This window comes from Rhynchophorus ferrugineus, unplaced genomic scaffold (assembly GCF_030347505.1).
Source record: "Rhynchophorus ferrugineus isolate W39M unplaced genomic scaffold, kcgeb_rfMv2 rfM10, whole genome shotgun sequence".
Lineage (NCBI taxonomy): Eukaryota > Metazoa > Arthropoda > Insecta > Coleoptera > Curculionidae > Rhynchophorus > Rhynchophorus ferrugineus.
The window spans coordinates 11,071,829-11,091,437 of NW_027472589.1; the positions used below are offsets into that span (position 1 = coordinate 11,071,829).

A 19,609-nucleotide genomic window follows, 5' to 3' on the forward strand; every position below is an offset into this window, starting at 1 on the left:
TCACAAAATAAAATTGCACTTGCACTCGCTTCGTCGGGAATCGCAGCAACTTTGCTTGAAGGTGGTCGAACAGCCCATTCAGCACTAAAATTGCCATTAAATATGCAAAGCAATGAAACTCCAACCTGCAACGTTTCGAAGAACTCTGCAATGGCAAAGGTTTTGCAGCAATGTAAATTGATTGTTTGGGATGAATGCACGATGGCACATAAAAAATCTTTGGAGGCTTTAGACAGAACCTTAAAAGATCTACGTAGCAATAATAACCGATTTGGTGGTGCAATGATTTTATCAGCAGGAGATTTTCGTCAAACATTGCCAGTGATTCCACGATCAACGCCAGCTGATGAACTCAATGCATGTCTAAAGTCCTCCAATTTGTGGAAACATGTTAAAGTACTTCATTTAAGCAAGAATATGCGTGTCGAGTTGCAAAATGACCAATCTGGAAACATATTCTCTAAACAACTCATTGACATTGGTAATGGCAAATTTCCTATAGACATGTTGACGGCTTGCTTTTGCTATGACTATAAACAAGTCCCAGGGGCAATCATTAAGTGTTTGTGGTATTAATCTAGAAAACCCATGTTTCTCACATGGTCAATTGTATGTTGCCTGTTCCCGTGTTGGAAAACCATCAGATTTGTTTATCTATGCGCCAGGTAATCAAACAAAAAACATCGTATACCACAAAGCAATATAATGATAATAATAATAATAATTATGATTCACATGATTAACAATAAAGCGATTACTTACTTTTCAATCCTTATATATGTTTTATTTAATTATTTTTTATTCACAACGCCCTATCACCAGGGTGATGGTTCTGTTCAGGAGAATTTTTTAAAATACGTAGGCACAAAAACTGCCACATTACAAATCTTTTTGACAGGACGAAGTCTGTCGGGTCAGCTAGTAATAAATAAATAAGAATAAATACAACAATAAATAAGAACATCGAATGAAAATTGTAATGAAAAAATTATTTATTATAGAAGAACTCTATCCGGATTACTGCTTTGCGATCACAGATTTAACATTCATAACTTTAGTTTGCAGTACATACTAGATTAAAAAAGCTTAAACTTTTTCAATTCCTACTACCTGTAACAAAATTATTTTAAAATGTTCATACTACAATTTAAAAGGTGAAAAATCAGTATATATTTTACTTATTTAATCATAGATCGTCAATTTCTCTATCTAATAATCTTTGTAAATTTATTTTTTAAGTTATTTGTCCAAACATAGTTTAATATCGACGAAATCCTTAATTCTAAACACTTCATTCATTGCACACACTCATAACCAAACATAAACACTCGATATTTATATTTCAACGAACTTTTACAACAGATACATATAAGAAAACATTAGAATCTGATCGGATTGGGATGGATTAGACCGATAGTTCCCACCATAAATCCTGTCGGTTCGTCGAAAAGCATGTTTGTGGAGGATTGTCGAGCAACAGGAATACGAAACATTATAAGCTCTACCCTTTGGACGGTGATTTCATATCGAAATTACTACCAGCATATTAATATCAGATCCTGGACTTATTATTCAATAAGTTTACGTGCATGTTTAAAATAATATCAAGAAGAAATGCCCATACTATGAAATCATATTTTGTTTAAATTACTGTATATTTTTCTGTATTAATATGTACGAGTACTGTTTTAAGTGTACAAGATTTTATCAAAGATCTTTTTATTATGATGATGATTGTTTAACAATAAGGGAATCTTAAAAAAATGCTTTGATTTTCAATTTTCTTTGGTAGTTTCTATTATTTCTATCAAAATGTAAATATATTATATACTCTTTTATTTTTTCCTTTCAATCTTGTGTGTGAACTCTAATTCTAATAAAGACATAAAAATATCATTATCCACATAAAATATTTGGTATCTATTTCACAAAGTGTATTTTAAAATATTTAACCATTTTTAATATATCATAAAGAAAGTGTTATAAATGTAATATTAATAAACCCCATATCAGAGATGCTTAGTACAATCAGAATAGGTTATTTTTATTACTATTGTTCTGTTGTACTTGCATAAGAAGCAATACGACTGTGATATAGATACATCAATGTATATTTCTCATATTAACATTAAATTATACTACTTAAGCTAAAGTTAAGATTACACATTACAAACACATATACACCATGCAAGTTCATGCGGTTTGGTTTGCTTCAATCTTTTTTTCTTTGTATTTCTTCAAGGATTCCTGTGATTTGGTAACCTTATTTCTTGGATCGTGGATAGATCCGTAAATCCATTTGATCGTAGATGGAATAAATTATATCTGCATATCAGTTTCATTTGATGATCAAAGATTCAATAACTGAAAGGTACATGGGATCGTAGACATTATTGAAAAAGCCCATGAAGAGGAAACATCTTGTTCAGCTATATTCTTGGACGTAACGCAAACCTCCGATAAAGTCTGGTATAGGAACTCATTTATAAACCAATCGTCTACTACCAAAACAATATATTAAACTTTCTTATCTTATTCAGGATGTAACTCTAAACATCCTGGCTATGGCTATGAGCCAACAAGAGGGTTTTGTGTCTTGTTCATTATCTATTCTATACATGTGACGAACCACAAAGAGAAAATGTTATTATGGTTCCATTTGTTGCTGTTACTTACAAGCAATCAGAAAACTGCAACATGCAAGTAATAAGTGAGCCCAGACATCGAGAATCAAAGTCAGGGAGAGAAAAACCAGTGTATATTAAATTCACCCTCAACCTACTGTTTATATACCAATAACTATAAATAACACTATTATCACATACAGTCAAAATAGTTAATACCTTGTGATTAATCTCGACTTAAAATTAAAATGCAGATCTAATAAAATAAAATCTAAATTATCTCTACATAATAAGTTACTGCTCTACGAGCTGATACTAAACCTATATGAATAAACCTATGGAATTAAGAATAGCAGTACTAAAGGTTGGCTCGGTCGTTGTACAGGTAGATAATTCGTTGGAAAAACCATTACATAAATTATTTTTCTAAGGTAATAATACGAGTTATGTTAATAATTTTATCGGCCAAGCCATCCTATTCTGAATAATTTAATACCTCTTTATATAATCCCTTTTTCTGTTGGAACTCTTTCACTACTATTAAATCTCATTCAATTAAACCACCATTCTGCACTCTGGCCATTTTGTCACGTTGGAAAGACATTTATAGAGAAAAATTGATACCGTTTAAATTATCCCAACGTTTTCTATCACCTTCTAGAAGTTTCTTCCATTTTTCATGGATCCATTTCCGGAAATGGATTCATCTCCATCCCATTCGGAATTCATTGAAGGTATTAAAAACGGACAATAAAAACAAACTAAACAGGAATTAATATTTTAAATATGTTTATGGTAACTAGGCAAAGATTAAAAAATAATTTATAAACAATTAAATGACGATTCTTGAGGATTTATCTTATATATAAAAATGAATCGCAAAATATGTTCCTAAGCGCATAACTCAACAACGCCTGGACCAATTTGGCCAAATCTTTTTTTAAAATGTTCGTTGAAGTTCAGGGATGGTTTTTACGGCGAGAAAAATTAGAATTATTGCTGGAAAAACCCTAAAAATAGCCCTTTTTGTTTGAATTTGTTTCGTGTATCAGTTGACAATTCATCTGTCATCTGTCAAAAGTCATCTGTAACAGACAACTTTTTTTTTTTAAATTTGATATGACTTGAACTCAAATCCTTTTAATCCGTACGAATTGTTTTATTTATTTAAAATTTTTTATTTGTTTAAAATTTAATTCAAATTTTAAATAAATAAAACAATTCGTACGGCTTAAAAGGATTTGAGTTCAAGTCATATCAAATTTAAAAAAAAAAGTTGTCTGTTACAGATGACTTTTGACAGATGACAGATGAATTGTCAAGTGATACACGAAACAAATTCGTATATCGTGTTTTGTGCAGAGTGTTTAGTTAGTTAGTGTTTGTTTAGTTCGTGATTAGTGAAAAAATAATTTATATTTGATATGCCTCCTATAAGACGAAGCAATTTAGGTAGAAGAACCAGAAATGCTATAAACCAAGCTAATTACCGATCTAATCGTACTGCACAAGAACGTGACGACGGAAATGAACGTGAAAGAATTCGGATATCACAAACGCGTGAAGCGCGAGCGCGACATTCAACTAATAATCGCGCAAGTTTGAATCCAGCTGCTTTCAGTTACGATGTGTCAATTGACTACAGTAACTACCAATGTGTTGTTATTGGTTCTATGAACTTGGTTTGCTCACACTGTAAGGCATTAAAATACAAAAACGATGCCAATGGATTGTGTTGCGCAAATGGTAAAGTGAAATTGATACAATTGGATCCACCACCAGAACCATTGTACTCATTGGTTTCAGGAATAGGAACAGATTCTATACACTTTTTGACACATATTCAACAATATAACAATTGCTTTCAAATGACTTCATTTGGGGCAACAAATGCAGTTCGGGAAAATTTTATGCCAACTTTCAAGGTATGTATTATAGCAGTTACTCATAATTATTTTAGCGAACAAAATTTTCTGTCACCAAAGTTAAGATGTGTTACTAATCTTCAATTTCTTAATCATTACGAAATATATCACTTAGTCATCATATTATATGGTGATTCAGTTTCAGTGACACTTTTATTATATTTTATATTTGATAGATATTAGTTAAAACTAAATATATACTTTTTAAGATCAAATATTATTTAAGTTTGATCATTGACAATCCATTAATTTATACCACACCATAATATTTTTTTTATTTACAGATACAAGGGCAAATATATCACAGAGCAGGTTCACTGTTACCAGTGTCAGATAGCGACAACAAATTCCTGCAAATTTATTTTATGGGCAATTCACCACAAGAAATTGATCTGCGTTGTGCACATAACAATTTAGTAAAAAGGTCTATTGTAGAACAATTACAAACTTTATTTCATCAACACAATCAATTGATTATATTGTTTAAAACTGCCCTGGATCTGATGCCATCCGATAATCACAAAATTGTAATCAGAGCTGATAAAACACCTGCAGGTCAACATACAAGACGTTTTAATGCACCAACTATTGATGAAGTTGCTATCGTTGTAGTTGGAGAAAACTTGGAATCCCGTGATATTGTTTTACATCGTCGGAATTTTCAATTACAACCTATAAAGGAAACACACCGCTCATATGATGCACTGCAATATCCCATTATATTTTGGCAAGGTGAAGATGGCTACGATTTATCAATAAAAATGATAAATCCCATTACAGGTAACTAAAATATTAGTTTAGCTATGGCGATAATATCTCAGTCACTATATTATGTATTTGAATGTTATTAAAACAAAATCTGTTTACAGGTTCTGAAACCAACAAAAAAGTCAGTTCAATGAACTATTATTCATACCGCCTAATGATTCGGGAAAATGCAGATAATCACATATTGAAATGTCGGCGATTATATCACAAATATGTTGATGACATGTATGTTAAAATTGAAACGGAGAGATTAACATTCATCAGGTTGAATCAAACCAAACTCCGATCTGAAGAGTATATTCACCTTCGAGATGCGATTAATACTGATGGAAATGCACAGAATGTCGGTCGGATGACTATTCTTCCAGCAACATACATCGGAAGCCCTCGGCATATGCACGAATATGCTCAAGATGCCATGTCGTATGTTCGTCATTATGGTACAGCAGATTTGTTCATCACATTTACATGCAATCCGCAATGGATAGAAATTAAGCAGGAGTTATTACCTGGGAAATCATCCATTGATCGTCATGATATTACAGCCAGAGTCTTTAGACAAAAGTTGAAATCTTTAATGAATTTCATCGTAAAACATAATGTGTTTGGTGAGACACGCTGCTGGATGTATTCTGTGGAGTGGCAGAAACGAGGATTGCCACATGCACACATTTTGATTTGGTTGGTTGAAAAGATAAGGCCAAATGAAGTTGATGCAGTGATATCAGCTGAAATCCCTAATGTACAAGTAGATCCTGGATTGCATGAGGTAGTTATCAAAAACATGATACATGGTCCCTGTGGAACTCTTAATCAAAATTCACCGTGTATGATGGATGGTAAATGTTCAAAACGATATCCACGGACATTAATATCGGAAACAATTACTGGTAATGACGGTTATCCATTGTATCGTCGCAGATCGACAGCAGACAATGGAAAATCAACAATTGTCAAATTAAATTAACAAGATATTGAAATAGATAATCGTTGGATTGTTCCATATTCACCCATTTTATCAAAGACATTCAAAGCACACATCAACGTTGAATCTTGCCATTCAGTGAAATCGATTAAATACATTTGCAAATATGTAACCAAAGGGAGTGATATGGCTGTGATTGGAATTGGTGCAGAGAATTCTAATGATGAAGTTACCCAATACCAAATGGGCCGCTATGTCAGTAGTAATGAAGCAGTTTGGCGAATATTTTCTTTTCCTATTCATGAGAGACACCCTTCTGTTGTTCACTTAGCTGTGCATTTAGAAAATGGACAAAGAGTGTATTTTACAGCACAGAACGCAGTACAAAGAGCTGCTCAGCCACCATCTACTACATTAACCAGTTTTTTTGAGACATGCCAAAACGATGATTTCGCACAAACATTGCTATATTCTGAAATGCCAAAATATTATACCTGGAATCAATCCTCAAGGAGATTTATACGACGGAAACAAGGAAAACCAGTTCCAGGATATACAGATGTATATTCCACCGATGCGATTGGCCGGATTTATTCAGTACATCCAAGCAATGATGAATGTTTTTATTTACGACTGCTATTAGTCAATGTACGTGGCCCAACATCATTCCAACAGTTACGAACTGTTGATGGTGAATTGTGTGGATCCTACAGAGAAGCCTGTCAACGTTTGCAATTGCTTGAAAATGACGCTCATTGGGATCAAACTCTCAATGATGCTGTAATATCATCACACACTCATCAAATACGAACATTGTTTTCTATAATCATATCTACATGCTTCCCATCAAACCCAATTGATTTGTGGATGAAGTACAAAGATTATATGTGTGATGATATTTTGTATCAAATACGGAATAGAATGGGAAATCCAAATATACAAATCAGTGAAGAAATTTACAATGAAGCATTGATTTCAATTGAGGACATGTGCTTGATAAGGTCAAACAAACTATTAATTCAATTAGGCCTGACCGCGCCCAATCGTCCAATGCATGACGCTTTTAACCAAGAGTTGCATCGAGAAAGACTGTATGATCTCAACGCTTTGAAAGAATAAATTCAAACAAATCTTCCACTGTTAAATGAACAACAGAAGTATGTATTTGAAACTCTTATGAAAGTAACAAATGATGAAACTGGAGGGATTTATTTCTTAGATGCACCTGGTGGTACAGGAAAAACTTTTTTTATTTCATTAATATTAGCAACAATTCGCTCACAAAATAAAATTGCACTTGCACTCGCTTCGTCGGGAATCGCAGCAACTTTGCTTGAAGGTGGTCGAACAGCCCATTCAGCACTAAAATTGCCATTAAATATGCAAAGCAATGAAACTCCAACCTGCAACGTTTCGAAGAACTCTGCAATGGCAAAGGTTTTGCAGCAATGTAAATTGATTGTTTGGGATGAATGCACGATGGCACATAAAAAATCTTTGGAGGCTTTAGACAGAACCTTAAAAGATCTACGTAGCAATAATAACCGATTTGGTGGTGCAATGATTTTATTAGCAGGAGATTTTCGTCAAACATTGCCAGTGATTCCACGATCAACGCCAGCTGATGAACTCAATGCATGTCTAAAGTCCTCCAATTTGTGGAAACATGTTAAAGTACTTCATTTAAGCAAGAATATGCGTGTCGAGTTGCAAAATGACCAATCTGGAAACATATTCTCTAAACAACTCATTGACATTGGTAATGGCAAATTTCCTATAGACATGTTGACGGCTTGCTTTTGCTATGACTATAAACAAGTCCCAGGGGCAATCATTAAGTGTTTGTGGTATTAATCTAGAAAACCCATGTTTCTCACATGGTCAATTGTATGTTGCCTGTTCCCGTGTTGGAAAACCATCAGATTTGTTTATCTATGCGCCAGGTAATCAAACAAAAAACATCGTATACCACAAAGCAATATAATGATAATAATAATAATAATTATGATTCACATGATTAACAATAAAGCGATTACTTACTTTTCAATCCTTATATATGTTTTATTTAATTATTTTTTATTCACAACGCCCTATCACCAGGGTGATGGTTCTGTTCAGGAGAATTTTTTAAAATACGTAGGCACAAAAACTGCCACATTACAAATCTTTTTGACAGGACGAAGTCTGTCGGGTCAGCTAGTAATAAATAAATAAGAATAAATACAACAATAAATAAGAACATCGAATGAAAATTGTAATGAAAAAATTATTTATTATAGAAGAACTCTATCCGGATTACTGCTTTGCGATCACAGATTTAACATTCATAACTTTAGTTTGCAGTACATACTAGATTAAAAAAACTTAAACTTATTCAATTCCTACTACCTGTAACAAAATTACTTTAAAATGTTCATACTACAATTTAAAAGGTGAAAAATCAGTATATATTTTACTTATTTAATCATAGATCGTCAATTTCTCTATCTAATAATCTTTGTAAATTTATTTTTTAAGTTATTTGTCCAAACATAGTTTAATATCGACGAAATCCTTAATTCTAAACACTTCATTCATTGCACACACTCATAACCAAACATAAACACTCGATATTTATATTTCAACGAACTTTTACAACAGATACATATAAGAAAACATTAGAATCTGATCGGATTGGGATGGATTAGACCGATAGTTCCCACCATAAATCCTGTCGGTTCGTCGAAAAGCATGTTTGTGGAGGATTGTCGAGCAACAGGAATACGAAACATTATAAGCTCTACCCTTTGGACGGTGATTTCATATCGAAATTACTACCAGCATATTAATATCAGATCCTGGACTTATTATTCAATAAGTTTACGTGCATGTTTAAAATAATATCAAGAAGAAATGCCCATACTATGAAATCATATTTTGTTTAAATTACTGTATATTTTTCTGTATTAATATGTACGAGTACTGTTTTAAGTGTACAAGATTTTATCAAAGATCTTTTTATTATGATGATGATTGTTTAACAATAAGGGAATCTTAAAAAAATGCTTTGATTTTCAATTTTCTTTGGTAGTTTCTATTATTTCTATCAAAATGTAAATATATTATATACTCTTTTATTTTTTCCTTTCAATCTTGTGTGTGAACTCTAATTCTAATAAAGACATAAAAATATCATTATCCACATAAAATATTTGGTATCTATTTCACAAAGTGTATTTTAAAATATTTAACCATTTTTAATATATCATAAAGAAAGTGTTATAAATGTAATATTAATAAACCCCATATCAGAGATGCTTAGTACAATCAGAATAGGTTATTTTTATTACTATTGTTCTGTTGTACTTGCATAAGAAGCAATACGACTGTGATATAGATACATCAATGTATATTTCTCATATTAACATTAAATTATACTACTTAAGCTAAAGTTAAGATTACACATTACAAACACATATACACCATGCAAGTTCATGCGGTTTGGTTTGCTTCAATCTTTTTTTATTTGTATTTCTTCAAGGATTCCTGTGATTTGGTAACCTTATTTCTTGGATCGTGGATAGATCCGTAAATCCATTTGATCGTAGATGGAATAAATTATATCTGCATATCAGTTTCATTTGATGATCAAAGATTCAATAACTGAAAGGTACATGGGATCGTAGACATTATTGAAAAAGCCCATGAAGAGGAAACATCTTGTTCAGCTATATTCTTGGACGTAACGCAAACCTCCGATAAATTCTGGTATAGGAACTCATTTATAAACCAATCGTCTACTACCAAAACAATATATTAAACTTTCTTATCTTATTCAGGATGTAACTCTAAACATCCTGGCTATGGCTATGAGCCAACAAGAGGGTTTTGTGTCTTGTTCATTATCTATTCTATACATGTGACGAACCACAAAGAGAAAATGTTATTATGGTTCCATTTGTTGCTGTTACTTACAAGCAATCAGAAAACTGCAACATGCAAGTAATAAGTGAGCCCAGACATCGAGAATCAAAGTCAGGGAGAGAAAAACCAGTGTATATTAAATTCACCCTCAACCTACTGTTTATATACCAATAACTATAAATAACACTATTATCACATACAGTCAAAATAGTTAATACCTTGTGATTAATCTCGACTTAAAATTAAAATGCAGATCTAATAAAATAAAATCTAAATTATCTGTACATAATAAGTTACTGCTGTACGAGCTGATACTAAACCTATATGAATAAACCTATGGAATTCGGTTATGAATATGTTCTGCGAGAGGTATCAACACCATACAAACATTTCAGAACAAAATCTCATGTTATAGAGTGTTCCAATTGTTATGGCAGAAAGTAAGAAATTCACAAAAAGGTATAAGGAAGGACCTCACTCTCATGTTAATACTGAAATGCTGCAACTCTTGGAAAACAGTGAACTGAGGACATTTGTGTAGTTTTGTAGTGAAGTTTAGGCGCCAAATGGTAAAAACGCTAAACATTACTATTAACTTTTATTTTGCTAGAGATGAAGTAAGTGCTAATAGCTCTTCCTTGATAAATACGTAGTTTTAAGTCGCTATGGAGTCAGGCTGTAGTGAGCAGCGACTAGTAGTAAAACAATATATTAATAATAATTCAAAAAATTGTCAAAAATTATTAATTTCTTAGAATTTTCACTTAAATTTTTAAGTGTTTTTAAAGTTTTTTAAATTTTCATTCCACAAAAGCGATTCCTTTTCATTAATTAATTCACTAACAAGGAAAAGAAATATTTGAAACGGAATGATCAGAAACCATTTGCCCAAAGTTGGCAAGTGTTTGTTTCGTCTCGCGTACGAAGGTTGTTCGGGCGCTGCTCCTTTTTCCCACATTTTAAAACGAAACCGAATTGATATTAAACAGACGCACGTGGTTAGAAGCTGAAACGCAACATAAAAGGCAATTAAGTTACTTCCGCAAGGCTGGACAAGGCACGTAGATCGTTTCCTTCGGCGATGCGTGCCCCCCGAGGGCACCTGCGCCTCTTCTCCACCGTCGGTTATCAGTTTATTAATGGCCCCCGTCATATAAAAAAAGAAAAGTGCCCCAATTAAAACATTCTTACATGTGGAATCGTTATTATTCAGCAAATTGCCGTTTATGTACGTTTCGGATTTGAAAGAGTCAGTGTCGATTTCTCCATTCTTAGAGCCTCGTGATAGAACCATCAGTTTCCCATCCATAAAAATATCTCTTAGGTTCTTCACTTTAAAAGTGCATTTATTGAGAAAAAATCGTTATTTATCAATACTAAGTTAAAGGGAGTAATTTAAAAATGATATGTTGCTAACATGTTTTCAGTGTTTTCAATATAAGACCAGAAATGTATTCTATATATAACATCAATTAAAATAATATATATCTGTTATTAAAACATATTAAAATAATTATCTAGGGAACTAACATTCACTAACTTTTTTTAAAAAGCATTTAATTAGACGATTTTCCATTAGGTTTCAATAATCAACAATGTACTGATAAGTTTAAATTACTACACCGCTGAACATCATAACAAATTATCATAAGTAAGACTATTTTCAGAACTGTAACAATTTCAGAGCATCAAATAATTGACAATACATGATATTTCTTATGTTATTAATATAAATATGGAATAATAAATAATATAATATATGTTTTTATATTAGAACAGAAAATGTAAGAATAAAACAATTTTTAAAATAATGTTTCATTACTTCACTTATGTATTCATATAGTTTTTATCTTTCATCAGTATTTCTCGCCTAGAAAATATATATTGCAAAAACCATGAATACGCCGGGATTATTAGAAGAATAATTTCTTTACCTACATTTTTAAGTCAAATTGCATCGTCTTTTGCTTATTTATTCCACTCTTCGATATCACTCCTACACATAGCGTACCTTTAATTTGCCTTCTATGGCTTTTGTTTATTTACTGTTTTCTGCTTTGTCTTATATCCCACATGGGAACTAACAACTCGCAAAGTTTTTATCTTTTATCAGTATTTCTCACCTAGAAGATATATATTGCAAAAACCATAAATATGCCGGGATGATTAGAAGAATAATTTCTTTACTTACATTTTTAAGTCAAATTGCATCGTCTTTTGCTTATTTATTCCACTCTTCGATATCACTCCTACACATAGCGTATCTTTAATTTGCCTTCTATGGCTTTTGCTTATTTACGGTTTTCTGCTTTGTCTTATATCCCACATGGGAACTAACAACTCGCAAAGTTTTTATCTTTTATCAGTATTTCTCACCTAGAAGATATATATTGCAAAAACCATAAATATGCCGGGATGATTAGAAGAATAATTTCTTTACCTATATTTTTAAGTCAAATTGCATCGTCTTTTGCTTATTTATTCCACTCTTCGATATCACTTCTACACATAGCGTACCTTTAATTTGCCTTCTATGTCAATGTTTATTTACTGTTTTCTGCTTTGTCTTATGTCCCACATGGGAAATAACAACTCGCAAAGTTTTTATCTTTTATCAGTATTTCTCACCTAGAAGATATATATTGCAAAAACCATAAATATGCCGGGATGATTAGAACAATAATCTCTTTACCTACATTTTTAAGCCAAATTGCATCGTCTTTTGCTTATTTATTTCACTCTTCGATATCACTCTTACGCATAGCGTATCTTTAATTTGCCTTCTACGGCTTTTGTTTATTTACTGTTTTATACGTTGTCTTATGTCCCACATGGGAACTAACAACTCGCAAAGTTTTTATATTTTATCAGTATTTCTCACCTAGAAGATATATATTGCAAAAACCATGAATACGCCGGGATGATTAGAAGAATAATTTCTTTACGTATATCTTTAAGCCAATTGCATCGTCTTTTGCTTATTTATTCCACTCTTCGATATCACTCTTATGCATAGCGTATCTTTAATTTGCCTTCTATGGCTTTTGTTTATTTACTGTTTTCTACATTATCTTATGTCCCACATGGGAACTAACAACTCGCAAAGTTTTTATCTTTTATCAGTATTTCTCACCTAGAAGATATATATTGCAAAAACCATAAATATGCCGGGATGATTAGAAGAATAATTTCTTTACCTACATTTTTAAGTCAAATTGCACCGTCTTTTGGTTATTTATTCCACTCTTCGATATCACTCTTAGGCATAGCGTATCTTTGATTTACCTTCTATGGCTTTTGTTTATTTACTTTTTTCTACTTATGTCTGAAATAAGCAATAATTTACTAATTGTCCACTAATTCTCCTCACAATTGACTTCCCCTCAAGAAATGAACTTTTCATAATATGGAATAAGATGTAACGTTATAGATAATAACGTTAAAAATATTAGCACAGGACTTGAAGTTAGTTTGAGGTGGTACGAGAATACTGCGAGTCGCCACTTGAAAGATCTCTTGAAACTCTTTAAATTTCAGTTGTCTATGTAACTTTCTACTGAAGTGAGCCCTATCATCGCAAAAGAGACCTCGAAATTTAAGACAAGCTTAAGATGATGACATCCATCATGTGACAAGTCAAAATCCCCGCATAATTCCAACTCCTAAGAAATTCCTAGTTCAGTTTGTTCAATTTATATCGGTAATAACATCTATGGTCACATTTTCGTTTCATTATAGCAGTTTCTAATATGCTGCATCTTGCTGATGCCACCAGGACTTAATGGCCATAAATGTTCTATTTCAACCGCATGCAGCGTCTAAAAACAATTGATTCAACTGTTAAGCTGTCTCAAAGTTTTTTGATCAACGGTCTTCCAACTTTATTGGTCCTCTACAGAGAAGGCATTTTGGGTATCTTTTTTAAATTTAATATCTACAAATTCTACCGCCTTTAAAAAGACTTAATCTCCAAGAAATAGCCCATCTCTTTCACAGTTAAGCATTTTGCTGCCGTTAGTAAATCTTAAATTTACAATTTAATGTGTCAAAAGGAATTCCTATAACAATTGTGGGAATCTATTGTTATAAAAAAATATAACAAGATTACAATGAACGAAGGAATGAATGAAAGTTAGTCTTTTCTTCGCTCACTATAATGCAACGTAGATATACTTAATAATATTTTTTGCGGATATTGCGGCGTGATTTTGCTTCACAGAAACTGATTCCAAATCAAACATTTCGCAAAGAACGCGGGGAACGACGAAAAAATCCCTGGGAGGAGATACATGTCAATATTAACTCGCCGATTGCGTGTTTGGCTTTCAATATTTCATATTTACATAATCTTTGTGATTTTTCCGCGTTTAGTTTATTTAGGTTTGTTCGAAACATAAAATAACTTTGGAGGAGAAAAAAAAACGCGCGCTATTTAATAAGCGACTGTGTTGTTTTTGGATAAATTTTATTTTCGATACTGGTCGCTGTTAGCCACTTTCCTTGTTTTTTCGACCTAAATCCTCTTACTTTCGAATAGAACTGTCAGTTTTCAGTCCATAGGCATTATATTGTCAATAATAATAGTAAATTACCAAATTTTTAATATATTAAAAAAATATGTTTTATGTTTGGTAATTGTATTTTATATAAAATACTCTTAATTAAAGAATTGAACCACCTTCAAAAAATAAATAACGAACTCACTAAAAATTAGAAGATAATTAAAAAAGATAATTATAATAGTCGTTGTAATAACTAAATAAAAATAAACAAAAACCTTATTTAACTAACCTACTACACGTATCTTATATTCTACTATATACCCACAATTTAGCTTAATGCCTATTTATCTATTTACAATGTTATTTTAACTATTACCAAACGGTTATGTTAATTTAGATTTGATTTGTTGGTAATTTAATTTTGTGCATATGTATTATACTATTATTTTTGTATTGTTTATACTATAATATTGTAAATAGATAAATAGGTTTAGGTAGGTATTAACCATAGAAACAGTTTTCTATAATATTTCTACGAGGCTTTATATGCTACAGTTAATGCTTAAAAAGCAAACTGAATGACTTTTGCACTGAACGACTTTCAATTTTCCGCCACGTTAGCTCAGCAATAACATTATACACAAATATCTGATTATTTTAAATAAAACGTATGTGAAAACTTTGTACGTGCCTTTAAAATTTGAGCGTTTCCCTCGATACCCCCCCTTCCCCAAGCAGATCCTGATTTGGTTTCAATCGGACCCCCTCGGAAGTGCACTCTTTCGAATAAAAAAAGAATTTTGAAAATCGGCCCACAATTGACGGAGAAATCGGCGAACATACATTAAAAAAAAATTACAGCCGAACATAGAACCTCCTACTTTCTCGAAGTCGGTTAATAAATAGTAGATCTTTATTGAGGTAATATCCATCGAGTAATTTTTAACCCTTTTAACATAATTTTGTGTTGTGGGCCCAATACATTTTCTCTAAATTTTTTTTTAATTAATTACATTTTATGTATGCTTAGGACAATATTAATATACAAATTAAGTTATTACTACTATTCTGTTGTACTTGCATTACTACACAAACAAGGCGAGTACGGGATTAATCCGTCAGTATATATTTCCCAAACATCTCTAAAAATATAAACTTAAAATTTTACTTAAACGTTATTAAATCGTTAGAAGAAAAATACTGTCCAATATTCCTGGACGTCTTGCAAGGATTTATTTCGAAATGGCATTCGGGATTAATCCACAAGATGAGCAAATTGTTTCCGTAAAACTATTGTCAATTGATACAGTCGTATTTTTTCCAAAAAAAAGTTAAAGGTCGCTTGAAGGGGTATTCTCAACCTATTTCAGATGAAGTTACACAGGTAACGTCTTAGAACTACTCCTGCATCTGATCTACACTGTTGATATCCCATCAACCAACAATATTGCAAAATCTTATAGCATTATTACATCTCTGTCTAGAGCTATAGAAGTACAAGTAGTAATCAACAATATCCAGAAGCTGACTAGAAGCTGTAGCTTAACATCTGAATTAGAAATCTGTTCATGTCAATTTTGCGTTATGGGGAAGTCACTTGGAGAATACCCAGTTCCTCAAGCAGAATCAACGAACCTGTACTGGTTAGTCAGAAGATACTCATAAATTGACTTAAGACCAAAAAAAATGGTTTAACAGTCTATTATAAAGCCTATTCGGACTTATAGAGCTGATCTAAGACTAAATCACAGCAACATGGAATAACAAACATTTTAGCCAATGAGGGTTTATCTGGACCTATAACACATCTGATTCTAGAGTACAGGCAAGTAGCGGTCAACAAGATCCACCAATTGACTAGAGATTGGAACATACAGCTTAATAGCTCCAAATCTGTTCACAATAATTTTGCTTTGCGTCGAAATGACAAAAACCTATTCCGGACCTCTGACGGATGTCCGATTCCTCAAACAGGTAAATACGTCGGCATACATCCCGAAGGTAGGGTAAATTGGAAATATCATGTTACACAAAAATCAAAACACATTAGAACCAAAATAAAACAACTATACTGGTTAGTCAGAAGATACTCTCAACATTGGACGATTTGGGTTACACTAAAACATCAAACTAACTGGTAATCGAAGGCACCAAAAACATAGTACAGCGATTAATCTAGTTATCGCTGCGTAACCAACGAAGAGCTGATTAGTGATCTCGAAAACAAATGGAACAAACCGCAGCAAAGAAGAAGCGATACAGACAACACGCAGAAAATCAAACCACACTAACTAGTATATAAGTGTATTTTTGACTTTAGCTTAAGTAGTTTGGTCTTATTTTAATTTGGGAAATATATACTGCTGTATTAAGCCCGTACCCGGCTTGCTTGTGTATTAATGCAAGTACAAGAGTAGTAACACAGTACAGTATAACAGTACAACAACAGTAATTAATGTAATTAATTAAAAACCAACAATAATTAAACAGTAAACATATTTAACGTAAGATGTAATTAATAAAAATATATTTAAGTGCTCATGCTCTCAACTCATGATTGGCTACCATATACTACATATTGTTCACTACCCTGTAGTCTTCCGATCCTACCCATCCTGGTTACCAGAGTGGCCGAGACTGAGATGGTTGTTCCTTGTAGGATTTAGCACTTTTCAGTAATAAATATTGACATTTTTTCAAACTTCCTTGGAGCAAACAATCGCAACACGCTGGGATTAAGATCTACCTAATTAATTAATATTATTGTTATTGTCGTATAATCGTTAACGATAAAGATCTCGTAGACTGGGGCACCATCTATTGTCTTTGAAAGGAACTGCACCGTCCGCGTAATTAATTAACGAAAATCAAAGGCGTCTTCGTTTTTGGTCGCTTTGCAGTCTGTGTGTTCTCTTAATTAATCGGCTTTTTGAGCCAACTTAAATGTTAATCGAAGATTTATGGTCGATTGTGCCAGACCTGAGCCACGGCCGATAAAAATTACAAAGATAAAAGACCGTTTTCAACTTACTTCGGTCTCGTCCTTCTCGTTTCTTCTCTCTCTGTGTCTCTCTCTCCCTCTCGGTCCGACGGGCTCCTTAACGAGACAGCGGGAAGGGACGGTCCTCCTCTTAGTTTTCTCTCCTTTTTTTAAACTTCGTTTCCCTACGCGTTGGTCTCCAATAGCCCGCGGATTCTGCTTTGAGGTTCTAATTAGATTATTCGGAAAGGGATTACGATTCCATTTTTTCGACAATTTATCGTTTAATTCCCCCGAACAAACGCGGGAACGTTATTTAACAGGAGAATTAATTGTGTTAAAGTATCTCTTTGATTTTGTCTTTTCTCTTTAGTTGTTTGATTCCCATTATTTACTTTTCTTTATTCTATTTACAACAATCAATAAGTCTCTGAGTCCAACTATTTGTTTGCAAACTACGACAATTTTTGTAATACAACTTTCACTTTTTTTTTTGATAACATCTTTACTAGCTTACTCTACGCTTAGTACAATCTTAATTATAAATTAATTTATTACTACATTTATAAAATTTTAGTCAATTATAAAATTATAATAACTTATAGCTATAGTTTACACTAAAGATATACACTTTATATAAGTTCGCATGATTTCAGTTCGCTTCAATCTCTTGACATCCTGCGCGCTGTCCAGCAGTTGTATTGCTTCCACGTTAGTATGATTTAGTAATCTTCTTTCGTGTTTTAAGGCGAAATCTTGGATAACTCCGCAAATCCATTTGATTTCCAGGTCATCGTGCAGTTCTTCGTTGGTTACGTAGCGATAGGCATTGGTAATCAATCGAAGAATCTTGTTTTGACCTTTTGAACCTTGCATCTTGTAGGTCCAAATTGACTTATAAATAAACTTCTTTGATTTTAGATCAAGTTCCTGCCGTATCTTCCGACTAACTAGTATAGTTGTTTTATTTTGGTTCTAATGTGTTTTGCTTTTTATCTAACATGGATATCTATTGATAAAGATGCGAAGTATCAATGAAACCAACTGTTGAACAATCTAATGAAACTGTAAAATTCGTTGTTTTTTGCATTTCTCAACATGAAATAACAATTTTCTACCCTCAGTACTGTATTTTCGACTTTCACTTTTCCAATCTTCTCCAACGACTTAAAAGTTAATTAATGGCAAAGAAGGACTTGAAGGAAAAAAGTCCGAAAACAATTAGTTTCAACACTTGTTGGATGAAAACTCTCAAAGAAATGCTTCAATATCGCGGTTTTATTAGTAACCAAGCAAAAAAGAAGATTTTTGTCGCTTATTGTAACTAGAGATGGAAACTGAATCTACTAAGATAATTTCAACGCAAAACCAGAGTCATCTACATCGGTCCCGAAGCGGAATATTCATGGTCATAAAATCTTGGTGTGCATATGTAGGGATTAGCACAGTATAGTGTATTACTATCTGTTAAAATGGAATAAAACTATTAATGCAGCCCTCTACTGACATCAATTAAGCATATTTAATGACATATTGTTAAATTATTTATTTTTTGATATCAGTTCAATTCCCTTTTTGCTATATTACAATTAGAAGAGAATACTGCATATGTTATTTCACAATAAACACTTATATCTACAAAAATTGCCTTAAAATTAATTAACAATACCGCCATTTTTCATTTTTCTCACGGTAGAATGACCGCTTAATAGCTTTCTTGGGTTCAGGTGAATTGTAAATATAAAATCCTTTATATCTTATTTCCCAGAATTTGGAATAGGCCGCCGATTTTCTTTTACGGCTCTCAAATTGGATTTTCAGAAAAGGATTACCATTCTTTTTCAACAATTTATCGTAAAAATCTTGGGTTTTTCCGCAGGTTTATCCACTTAACAGGTGATTTTATTGTATTAAAATATTTCTTTAATTATTTGGTGCCTTTTATTTTTATTCATCTTTATTGCTTTTATGGAAATTTATTG

At 32.4% G+C, this 19,609-nt stretch overlaps 2 protein-coding genes across 2 annotated transcripts in view; one reads left to right on the forward strand and one right to left on the reverse strand.

Moving 5' to 3' along the window:
- The window catches only part of LOC143204043 (homeobox protein caupolican), a 153,004-nt gene that overhangs the window by 99,392 nt on the left and 34,003 nt on the right, over positions 1-19,609 (reverse strand). The window lies entirely within an intron of this gene.
- On the forward strand, positions 2,650-8,289 carry LOC143203858 (uncharacterized). Its single transcript, XM_076416170.1, has 6 exons — positions 2,650-2,756; positions 4,246-4,370; positions 4,431-4,549; positions 4,834-5,104; positions 5,162-5,329; positions 5,419-8,289. Exons 1-6 carry the CDS (start codon positions 2,650-2,652, stop codon positions 6,282-6,284), a joined length of 1,656 nt encoding a protein of 551 aa, XP_076272285.1. The 3' UTR covers positions 6,285-8,289.

What these genes read in the sequence shown, in the direction of transcription:
- LOC143203858 (XM_076416170.1), top strand. Translation starts at nt 2,650, where the DNA reads ATGGTTCCATTTGTTGCTGTTACTTACAAGCAATCAGAAAACTGCAAC. An exon ending in TGGATTGTGTTGCGCAAATG is followed by an intron (nt 4,371 to 4,430) that starts GTAAAGTGAAAT and finishes CATTGGTTTCAG; the next exon opens with GAATAGGAACAGATTCTATA. An exon ending in AGCTGATAAAACACCTGCAG is followed by an intron (nt 5,105 to 5,161) that starts GTCAACATACAA and finishes CTATCGTTGTAG; the next exon opens with TTGGAGAAAACTTGGAATCC.